At 43.8% G+C, this 12,323-nt stretch overlaps 1 protein-coding gene across 1 annotated transcript in view; it reads right to left on the reverse strand.

The window, feature by feature from the left end:
* The window catches only part of LOC143984100 (uncharacterized), a 106,713-nt gene that overhangs the window by 70,041 nt on the left and 24,349 nt on the right, over positions 1 to 12,323 (reverse strand). The window contains exons 4-7 of the mRNA XM_077484416.1: positions 10,977 to 11,020; positions 5,889 to 6,084; positions 4,748 to 4,885; positions 760 to 914 (exon numbers count right to left, since the gene is read on the reverse strand). Coding sequence (XP_077340542.1) covers positions 760 to 914; positions 4,748 to 4,885; positions 5,889 to 6,084; positions 10,977 to 11,020 — 533 coding nt within the window. The remainder of the gene's footprint in view (positions 1 to 759; positions 915 to 4,747; positions 4,886 to 5,888; positions 6,085 to 10,976; positions 11,021 to 12,323) is intronic.

Consider the following 12,323-nt stretch of genomic DNA (forward strand, 5'->3'; position numbering starts at 1 on the left):
TACTCCGCTTCATAAAGTGGCACACAGAGGAGAAAGATCTCCTATGTGAATGCCGGAGAATGAAGCAGTGAATAGATTTCACTGCTTCATAAAAGGACACCTATGTGATCACAGTTATATGCTGGCGCCTCTGCATTAGTTCTTGTTTATGGCAGAGTCTTCCTGGTCCCTGTATATTCTCAGTGATTGCACAGAGCCTTCCCTCCATATTCCTGTGGATCTACCTGGAGATTTCCTCTGATGTCTATTTGAGCTATATGAAAACTGGTGGTCCGTAGAATTCCCCTGAAGAAGCCAATGTTGACGAAACATGTTGGGATACGACATCAAGTATTGATGAGTTCTTTTATATGGATACCAGTGAATGTTAATACAACCTGTATTATGCTTTGCCGATAGTTTTTATTGAACCCATCATTTGTTGTTGTTTTATGTATTAAAATAATTTTTTTTATATAAACTGTATATTCCTCTGTTGTGGGCACCGTTATAATCCCATTCATCCTACTGCTGCCTACATGAATAAAAGTTAACGGTTTAACTGGGCTTATTGCTTTTTCATGTATATGGGATCAGCTAAGAGCCTGCTAGTCTGAAATGTGTCAGTATACAACCTGCTTTAATTGTATCTCTAATGCAATCATAGGGTTCAACAAAGCTCTGGGTATGAGTTGTGCTATGGCTCTTCCTGCGGTTCGCTGTATTTACGTTTTTATAGTACTTTCGAAGATATTACACATATCAGGTCATTCAACAAACCTGCTGCCCAATATTTAGGGGCTGATTAGGTAGAGCGACTCGCGTGATTCCTGGCAGATCGATCAGAGTTAGGTTTGGAACATTCGGGGACATGACTTCCAGGGTGATCAGCTGATCACTGACACCATTCCCTGTCCCAGCCATGCAGTTTTGAGCTACAAAACAAGATAAAGAAAACAAAATTGTCATGATGCAGCCATACACATTTGTTTTTTTTTGTGAATTTATATAAGGAAAATGAAAGGACTGACCTGCCTTCAGAAGATGTACAGCATTATCAAAATACAATTACCAGGCATCCAATTGTCTGCAAAGGACGCTTGCTGTCACTAGGAATGCTGTCTGTATGATTTTGAGGCATATTTATAAAGCTATGAATCTGGAATTCTCCAAACATCCACTGCAGGTGAATCTAAAGCCCCATACACACGATTGGACTTAGTACAAACTTTCCCGTGGGCTTTTGTACAAAGGGCGTAAATTTGTATTGCATACACACGATCAGACTTTTTAGCCAACAAACACGAACGTAGTGATGTTTCAATGTAATGAAGGACGTAAAGAGGACGTTCAATCACTCCGTCGCCACCCTTTGGTCAACTTCTGTATTGTTTCCTGATCTTTTGGTTCTGAGCATGCATGTTTGTACTTTGTACTTTGCATGTTTGTACACACGATTGGACTTTGCTCCATTGGACTTATGTTGTCAAAATGTTTGTCCGTTCGCACAGCCAACAAAAGTCCGATAGAAACCAAAAAAGTTATAAATAAGCAAAAAAAGACCAACAATAAAAAAATAAAAATTATCTCATCAGTACATGTACACAGGGTCGTTTATAGTCGTTTCTAGGCAGTTGAGTTTAGAAGCGTTTTTTGGAAAGCAAAAAAAAAAAAAGTGCGTTCAGGACGGATGTTCAGAGGCATTTGAAATGCCAAATGCCTGTAACAGCTTGTAAACTTGCATTTAGCTGCGTTTCGTTTACAGGCATTTTTAATGGCGATACATTTTTGACAATTTGAAAAAAAACTAAAAATGTAAAAACGCTCTAAACTTGGTATGTAAACATGGTAAAACTGAGTTTTTAAGCGTCTTTTACTATCTGTCAAATTAAATCATTCAGGGGAGGTTTTAAAACAGCCGTGTACATGAAGCCTTACAATACATTTCAAGACAAGAGTGATAGAGAGTTACAAGCTAAACAGAAGACCATATTGTTACAAATGGTAATAACTGTGAGGGATGAGTTGAAAGAGAAAGTAAAATGCAGTAGTTAGGTAAGGGTGGGATAGGCTTCCCTGAAGAGATGAGTTATCAGGGGTCACCTAAAGACAGACAGAGTAGAAGATAGCTGTACAAGTTGGGGTAGGGAGTTCCAAAGGAAGGCAGAGGCTCTGGAGAAGCCCGCGATGTCGGCACCCGAAGCCGATCTCTAGATCGTCTCTCGGGTGCTGCCGTCGCCATCTTGGGTATGGGAATCAGGAAATGGAGCCTTTCGGCTTCATTTCCCGGTTCCCTACTGCGCATGCGCGAGTCGCGCTGCGCAATAAGGACGGTCCCCGCTGCCTCTGGGATCTGTGTGTTTCCCAGCAGGCAGCGGGGCACTTGCGGAAAGGGGCGGGCACTTGCGGAAAGGGGCGTAATCTACGCCCCTTTCCGCAGAGAGCTATCCCGGAAGTGGGTGCAGATACCTGTACTGTACAGGTATCTGCACCCCCCTCCCCCCTGAAAGGTGCCAATTGTGGCGCCGGAGGGGGGGAGGGTTCCGATGAGCGGAAGGTCCACTTTAGGGTGGACCTCCGCTTTAAAGCTGAAAAACGTCCATGTGTGCATGGACACATAGGCTAACATAGAGTGGAGTTTATGGGCTTTTAAAAAAAACGCCCAAACTCCAATAAACTGCAGTTTATGAGCTCCAGTGTGCATGGAGCCTTAACATTGAAAGGAATGTTGAAGTTCACAAGAATGATAGTGGATATTTCAAAGGGGAGAAAATAGGGTAGCCAAGCAGAGAAGTCATCAAGCATGCAAGATACTGGTCCAGGAGGCTGATATAAACCACAGCATACCTAAGAGATACTGGGGAAAAAAAATGAATACAAAGAGCTTCAAAAGAGGAGAGGGAGAGGTCGGAGGAGTTGAGAGGTGCATTGTAAGGATGGAAAGATAACAACTTCACCTCCTTTTCATCCACTGGGTCTGGGTCAGGGAGTCCAGTAGAGGCCACCATGGGAGAGAGCAGCTAGAGAGGCAGAAGCCAGGTTTCAGTAACAGCAAGTAGGTTAAGAGGGTTTGAGATAAAAAAAGGTGATGGACAGAGGGGCATTCCAGAGGGCACATGACAAGGGGCACTGGTTCTTGAAAGCAGGGGAATATAAATTAGAAAGTGTGTATTGCAGCTGCTTCCAGAGGAAAAAGGGTGGGGGTGAAAGTTATTTAGCAGAGGGCCAGGATTGGGTAAAATATCCCCAGTGCACATGTTGCAGTGTTCTTAAAGTGGGGTTCCCCCTAGAAAATTTTTTTTTTAAGTCAGCAGCTACAAATACTGTAGCTGCTGACTTTTAATAATCGGACATTTACCTGTTCCAGGGTCCAGCGATGCGGGGGAACAAAGCCCCCCCCTCATTCCCTGCTCCGTTTGCGGCGCCGTCATTCTTACTGTGGGCACCCGGCTGTGGCTTCACAGCCGAGCACCCACTGCGCATGCGTGAGTGGCGCAGGGCACCGTGATACGCCGCACAGTTATCTGGGACACGTGACAGGTCCCAGATGACTGTGCGGCGCGAGGGGAATTGATGTCACCAGCCCAGGCAATGAAGAAGGCAGACTACGAGGGACCCCCTAGCAACAGGCATTTAGAGGTGAGTAAATTTTTTATTTTCCAATTATTATTTTTTTTATTTTTTTTTAAGAATTTTAAACTATTTTTTTTTTGGTGGCAACACCACTTTAAGGTTACATCAGAATGTGGGCTGATAATTAACAGGAGATGATGAGTCAGTAATATGGAAAGGGCAGGGGTAAAGGTGATATACATGATCTATAGGGTGAAGAGATGGTTACCTCTCAAGGAGCAGATAAGAAAAAAGTTATAAGAAGACGAATACACATCTGATGCCTAGCCTAAGGCAAGACATTGCTTAAAATTGACATTGCAAGAGGGAATGCTTGGTGAAAGTCACATTCACTGCTTCACCTCCCTGGCGGTATGATTATTTCAGATTTTAGGTGCTGAAAGCGGTACCATTATTTTGCATGGAAATTTGGCATTTTATATTGTAGGCCTGTAATTCTTATAATATATATATATATATATATATAACTATAAATAATTATAACAAATAATATAATAAAAATAAAAAAAATGATTCAATAATGTAATCAAATCAAAAACACTGAAATGTGCTGACTTGCAGAATTGTCGCTGTCATTACTTTTAGGGAACGGAGCTCGGCACTGTGACAGATCGAGCGAGACACGGCGGCTCGCTGATCACAGCGGGGAGACATCTCTGGATCCAGGGGACAAGGTAAGTAAGCCCCTACATGGATCCTGCGATGGGATCCCGAGTCTGGCTCGGGAATACCGCTTATGGTTCTGAAATCTCACCCCGAGCCAGACTCGGGAATACTGCCAGGGAGGCTACTAAACTCCCTTTAGCTATGTGAAGATGTGCGCTTACCATTGGCTTCTCTGTGTGGTCTGTGTCTCACACAGCTCTTCTTGGGGGCATATTAAAGAATACCTGCCAACTTGCTTCCACCCACAGGTACCCACCTTTGCTGTACTTCCCCTATGCAGTCACATAACACAACAGGCTCCGGGGTGGTAGGAAGTGCATGTGAATTATTTTACAAATCTTTTGGCAGCTAAAACTGTTCTGCAAAATGTGTTTTGCAGAACAGCCAATAGCTGTCTTGCCGGAGTCACCTTTTAACCTGTACAGACAGACTTTATTACTTCTCCTCTAAAACTATATAGAAAGCTTACCCTTCCTGACTTCATTCTCCACCTGAGCCGGACTTGTAAGGGCTATGTTATGAAAGCGATAGGTTATTTTTCCACACCATGTTGAACCCTTTGTCGACTTTTTTAGCTGGAGTTCCAAGGGGCAACGTGTGGCAATACCTGTAGAATAGAAAATTTGTATCACAGAGTTATTTATGAACATATAGCTATTGGGTCATAAAGGATAAGTGCCCTTTGTGCTTTCCTTCTAATGCCACATACACACGATCGGAATTTCGGCCAGCAAAAGACCGATGAAAGCTTTTCATCGGAAAATCGTGTATGCTTCATCAGAAATTTGCTGGCCGAGTTTCCACCAGCAAAAATTTGAGAGCAGGTTCTCAATTTTTCTGAGTGTATGCAATTCCGATGCTCAAAAACTCACACATGCTCATTATGGTTTCTCTCAAGGGGCCGTTTGTATCTGGAAGACTGGCGCTGGCACAGCTACACCAGATTTGCACACTCCAGTTTTTGGTGCACTGGCGGCATCCCCTCTATCCTCGCCACCCCCTCTATGAATAATGGATAGATTCATGCATAGCGTGTAGTGACACAGAGAGTGGGACTTGATTGACAGCAGTGGGAGCCAATGGCTGCACAGTTATCAATCTATCCAATCAAGAGCCGAGACAATGGGCAGAGAGGAAGAACGTGTTTCCGCAGAGGAAAAAAACTGGCTCTGGTGAGTAAAACGGGGGGTTGTGGCGTGCTGGGGTTCCGGTCAGTGTCAGAAGTTTTTTCACTTTGATGCACGAGGATTTACAACCCCTTTAAAGACAGAGCTGTAGTTGGAAACATTAAAACAGACATCATGTTGGTTTGCATGGACAACTCAGACTCTCTTGCTACCCTTCTCCACTTCTTATTTATTCAGTTTGACAAATCTGACAGCACTTTAAAGGGAAAATCTATAATGTTTGGTCAGTTTTATTGTAAAAGAATGGTTTGTATGGCTCTGTTTATAGTAGGTAAATTATTGGAGGGGATTATAAGGGACTATATGCATTAATTTGAAGGGTCGTTCCTGACCAACATTCTACTAGGAAGGGAGCTACCATCTAGATGGAGGGAAACTGATATAGATATAACAAAATTTATACCAAAAGACAGAAATTCTTACCGTTACCTCTGGGGAGACATACTCCGGACAGAGCCTCCAATACAGAACTTTTCCCAGAACTCTGATCACCAATGACTGCGATCGCTGGTAGGGTCAGATCCTTCTCCACCCCCAGCGCCCTCAGCGAGTTAATGAGCTCAATACAGGGGCGGATCTGATTTTCATACTGTTGATTCAAAACATTATCTGGTTGTCCCTTGATTAGAAAAAAAAGAATAAAATGGGATTTTCATTTACAGCTACTAGTAGATAATAATATTCAAGTGAATGTTAGAAGCATCTTGTATGTTTCTGCCCTGCCAGATCACTCCCATTGGTCGGTGATGGTGTTGTGTTTGGGTTTGTGATCGTTCTGCCCACGCTGTCTCTGTACAATAATACTCTGAACCCAGTGGCGGCTGGTGCTCAATATTTTGGGGGAGGCAGCAAACCAACGCAACCCCCTGTGGGAGATGGTCAAGAAGGTGCCATTCCCCTCCCCCCATGGGAGACGGATGGCAAGGCTGCGATCACCACCCCGGGGGAGACGGGTGGGAAGGGGTTCCTTCCCCCCCTGAGCCCACTCTTTTTTGGAGCCAATTAGAACCTTAGGCTCTAACCATGTGCTTCAAAAAAATTAAAAATAAAACCCGTTTGAAATCCATGCGCCCGGCAACCCAGCATGTAGATTGGGGGGAGGCGCCCCTGCACCCCATATGGATGGGCCGCCAGTGTCTGAACCTCTATTGTGACCCTAGAGAGTAGGCTTGTGCAATTCGTTTCGTAACGGATTGAAATTTGGCCGAATTTTGCATCTTTCAATACGAATTTCAACTAATATGAAAGAAATTATAGTGGATATAATGAATGAATTCAACATGATTCGGTAATTAGTTAAAGATCTAATGAAACAAAAGGTGAACTCAAAGTAAATCTTACAGTCCAATCAGTTGATTAATTTTGTTCTGGAGGTTGGATTACTAGCAAAGTGAATTCCTGAGAACTGAGTGAGAAAGGCGTTGTATTGTATTTGAGCCGAGGAGAAGAGATATTGTCATTGTGTGTTAAAAGATTCAATAAACAAAACTACGAATCATTATCATGAATATATATACATACATAGATATCGAAATTCAATGAATACGAATGAAATTATAGTGCATATAACGAATGAATTCGACATGATTCGAGATTCAGTATAACGAATATTGACACTCTACAGAAGTAACAAATTATCCAAAAACTTATTAACGTAACATAATGAATATAACAGAACGAAATTATGTATTTTACGAATGACAACGAATCTAAACTAAATGAAATTTTCCATTGTGCACAAGTCTACTAGAGCAGTGTTCATCAACCGTGTCCTCAGGGTCCACTAACAGGCCAGGTTTTATGTATTACATTGGGGAGATGCAGACTAGAATACTGCAATCACTGATCAGCAAACTATATTACCTGTGATGTATTTCAGTTATCTTGCAAACCTGGCCTGTTAGCGGGCCCTGAGGGCAGGGTTGATGACCACTGTACTAGAGAGCCTGCCTGACATCAGCCTGTTCCTGGATTACTCCTTACTCTTCTAATACACCTGTAAATGCCTATGTGTGCATAGACACAAGGGCTAACATAGAGTGCTTTTACAGGCTAAAGAAAAACAAACACCTGCAAAAGAGGTGTTTAAGCCCTGTGTGCATGACCCCCTAGTCTGCTGCCTGTCCTGATTTGATTTTTGCCTGTCTCTGAATTATGCTTACTGCCTGTCCCAGGATTACGCTACAGTATAGGCCAGGAACCATAGTGAAACGTAGGTGGAGGGCCTGCATGATGGGGGTTTGGACAGACAGGCAGCAAGAGAAGGGTTAATCAAGAGAATAAGAACAGTGGGAGGTCAGTAAGGTGGTGTGGTCTTAAGTGAAAGGTCATTGGTGGAGGATAGGGTGTGGTAGGGTGGGGCAGGGTGGTCCCTAGGGGGTTACTATGTGGGGTGTGGGGAGCCTGAGAGCAATTGCAGTAAGGACAGCCATCCAGGGACATTCTCCCGCCCGCCCACCCCACAAATTTAGGGCAGTTGGTATGACAGGTATTTGTCAGGTTTTGTGTTGTCTTTCTTAAAGTCGTAGCAGCTGGCGGTGGTCGGAGGGTTTTTGAAGGCGGGGATGGTAAAAGGTATTCGGAGGAAGATGGGCTAGGCCCATCACTGAAACAAGTGGATCTGCCCTAAGGAGGGCAGAAGTGAGAGGTGGCTGTACCGGCTGGGTGAATTTTGCCAATTATTGTCTCTGTGCTGGCGTAAGTTACGGCTAGAGGCCGGGTAAGATGCAAAAGGGTGTGCCGGATACAGAAAAATTAATGTCATTGGTGCCTTCAAAAACCCTCGGCAATATATATATTTATGGTTTCTGGTAATTTTGAGTTTAATGTTTTTGAAGTGTTATGTTATGTTTGGTTAATAAAAGGCTGCTATGGCCATTTAAACCCAAAATACAGTTGTCTGGTATTGTTTATTTCAGGGGTTGGGGGTAATGGGGTTTGGTTAGGCCTAAAATTGGACAATACCCCATACATGTCTGCTGTCAGCCTTGACCTCTGCCTGCTGTTAGATTTGCTACCGGATACTCAGCTGCTGAAACAGTCGTTTAGCATTTGCCTTGGGTGGCATTTGGGGGGGGGGGGCAGGCATAAGGAACACTATGAGCAGTGGTGTCACTATGGGGGTGGTGTACCACACTCGGGTGACGCTCGCCAGAGGGGTGACACCAGGGGTGGCCGCAGACTGCTGACCGGGGGGAGCAAAGCGGAAGCAGGAGGTGGTGGTGGCTACAGTCTCCGATGCCAGAAGTAGCTTATTTAACAGAGCAGGTCGGACTCCCGGGCTATGATCGTGCCTCAGCAGCCTTGCTACACACAGCTGGTAAAAAAGAGGCAACGGGCTACGGAAAGGTGAGAGTCTGGTGTCATTTTTTTTGGGGGGGTGGGAAAACCTCCCTCTCTCACCCCCTCTCTCTCCCACCCCACCCGCTCTCTTTCCCTCCACCCACTCTCTCTCTCATGCCACCTCTCTCCCACCCACTCTCTTTCCCCTCTCCCTCTCACCCTCCCTTCTCTCCCCCTTTATCGCTCTCACACCCCTCTTTCTCTCTCCCCTGAAGAGGTGGAACACTAATAGGAAGAGGTGGAGCCTAAAGAGGAAGGCATGGATTTTACAGATGAAGGGGTGGATCTTAAACAGGAAGGAGTGGGACACATATAAATCAGAGGGGCGCCCACTTTTAGAATTGCCAAGGCAACACAAAACCAAAATACACCACTGTTCAAGACTAGACTCTTCCAAGGACCACCGGTACTCTTTTATGAATCTTTGCTCTGCCTCACTTGGCCAACAACTATAGCATTGGGTATTTAACGAACAAACAAAAAATTCCCAGCACACTTACCAGCTAGCCTGCAAACAATCCATGTTAAAAACAGAGCGTTTAGTTGCACATATTTGCAAATAAATGTAGAAGCCGCAGGCAGTACCCAGGCCAAGGCTTCTCTGTATACTATAGTCCTAACTCTAGCATAGTATTGTGTATTTAGTAAAGGGGGCAACCAAGTACTGGTTGGCCCGCTTACTTTAAAGGTTTGGGGTTTGCTATAGGTGAAGCTACATTAGCCAGCTATAGGGGTTAATTTACTAAACCCGAAGGGGGCAAAATCTGGTGCAGCTCTGCATAGAAACCAAATTAGCTTCCAGGTTTTTTTTGTTGCCAAAGCTTAATTGAACGAGCTGAAGTTAGAAGCTGATTGGCTACCATGCACAGCTACACCAGATTTGCACACTCCAGTTTTAGTAAATCAACCCCATAGTCCTTGACCACTTTTATTTGGGTCAGCATTACACTAAACTTGTGCTACAGATTCCCAGAAGTAGTTCCCTTACTACTTTTGGCAACTTTGTGGGCAATTTGAATAGACATCTGTGCAGGAACCCGCACAGATGTCTGTCAAATCACCCCCAAAGTCGGACTTCATTGCCGGTTTGAAATCACCCTCAATGTGAACCTGGGCTTAGGCTCGGTTTACACTGGTTCTTTTTGCAGAAACACACTACAGTTCATTTAACATGAGCTTTATGTGATTTACTAGGAAACACATTCACATCTATGCTTTTTACAGCCACTGCGTTTTTGGAAGGGTCAGGGACTTTTTTAAATGCAAAACTGTGCTTTTTTTTAGTTCAACAGACTTCAACGGAGAAGCTGCAGAAAAGCATGTAGTGCATTTTTGCTGCAATTTTACCATGATTTGCATCTTTTAATCTGCCCAACGACAACAAAAAAAACATAAAACTGCAAATTGGGAAAAACGCACAGCAAAAAGCACTACAGAAATGACCAAAAACAAATTGCATAGGTGTGAACTGAGCCTAACAACAGAAAGACAAGCTGAGAATAACTATGTCAGTAAAATAGCACAGAACAGCTATTCAAAACATCATCTCTCATGCTGAATTCCAAGGTGAGCTCTGGTAACACAGGTGTACAGCTGGAGGGATTCAAGGCCCAAGGACGAAGTGCCACCCCACTGGAACTGGAGGACTCTTGTAGCAATTGGGGATGGGCTCCTCGCAGTAGCTTGATCTTTTGGAGAAGCTACATGCTATTAGGCTGCGGTTCGGTTGCACTCATGCTGGTTCTGACAGTGAAGAGCCTCTTACCTGGCTGCAGGCCACTTTCCCAGCTATCCTTGCCTCATCAACTGTGACCTCTATAAGCTGAGGGGGGGAACTAGAGAAACATATCTTCCCTGGGTGTATCCAAGAAGCCAGCGATTTGTGGAAAAAGGGGTTTGCACCTACATCTGAGCATTGTGAGTAAATGGGAACTCTGCTACACTACTAGCTATACCAAGGTCTGGATAATGAAAACCCTCACAGTGATGTAACTCATTTATCAAAACCCATCATTTGAATTGAAGCCCAATTTTGCTGGTCTCAAGTGCAAGTTCGAATAAGATTAGTCACCGATTTTACATATGGCAGCTCCATACAACAAAAGTAATCTTTAATTTAACAATTATCCATTACACTCAGAGTTAATTAGAAGTTGTATGTCTACTTACCAATGGGGCTTGACTCAGCGGTGATGCCACTCCAAAGCAGAAATCTGAAATTGCAAGCAAAAATCTTGACGGCTTGGTATTTTACAAAAATATTATATGATAAACCTCTTGGATTTTATTCTGAAACATGTGGCTAGAGCTTAAAGAGGAGCTCCAGGCTCACCCCAAAAAAAACAAAAGTCAGCAGCTACAAATACTGTAGCTACTGAATTTAAGATAAGGACACTTACCTGTCCAGGGATCCAGCGATGTCCTCGTGCCAATTCTTCAGTCGGCTTCGGGTGCAGGCGTCGGCATGTCAAGTAAGGCAAACAGGCAGTGAAGCCTTGCAGTTTCACAGCCGGTTTCCTATGAGCTGGAATGCTCCTTTAGTCTTCTGGGACCTGTGATGTCGCCCATGAGCCGTGGGACATCTGACCGGAAGTGTCAAAACCAGGTACCCGCTCCCCCCTAAAAAGTGCCAGCCTAGATATACACTCCAAAATATATAATAGAAAGATAGTGCTGCCCTAAAGATTCAATAAGTTAATGTTCATACACAGTGAATTTAATCTTAAAACATATATGTGCTATAAAAGACGATTATGCATCAGTGTGAACCCAGCCTTATAGAGGGATATGCTTTATTCATATTTCATGCCTGAGGTTTACAACCACTTTAGCCACTTACGGACCAGCCGCCGTCGTTATACGTCGCTATTTGATGTAGAATACCAGGGTTACGGCAGCAGATAGCTGCCATAACCCCAGTATTTTGTTCAATGGCGGGCGGTCCTGTTTCAGATAAACGATCCGATCCTATCCCCTCAGTAGCATGGAGCCAAGAGAGGGAAAGATGGCCCCCAGTGAGCTCCATAACATTGGATGGCGGAAGCGACGTTACTTCCGCCCAATGGTCTAAAAGGGGATTATTATTTTTTTATTCCGTTTAAGTGTAAATGTGAGATCTGAGGTCTTTTTGACCCCAGATCTCACATTTAAGAGGTCCTGTCATGCTTTTTTTTCTATTGCAAGGGATGTTTACATTTCTTGTAATAAGAATAAAAGTGACCCAATTTTTTTTTTTAAAAGGACAGTGTAAAAATAAAAAATAAAACGTAAAATAAATAAGAAAAAGAAAAAAAACGGTTTAAAGCTCCCCGTCCCACCGGGCTCACACGCAGAAGCGAACACATACGTGAGTTGCGCCCGCATATGAAAACCGTGTTCAAACCACATGTGAGGTATCGCCGCGATTATTAGAGCAAGGGCAATAATTCTATCACTAGATCTCCTCTGTAACTAAAAACTGGTAACCTCCAAAATGTTTTATTTTTAAGTGCCAAAGTTTGTCGCCATTCCATGAGC

The sequence above is a fragment of the Lithobates pipiens genome, unplaced genomic scaffold, assembly GCF_037356315.1.
Source record: "Lithobates pipiens isolate NorthernLeopardFrog02 unplaced genomic scaffold, aLitPip1_a1.2 Scaffold_16, whole genome shotgun sequence".
NCBI lineage: Eukaryota > Metazoa > Chordata > Amphibia > Anura > Ranidae > Lithobates > Lithobates pipiens.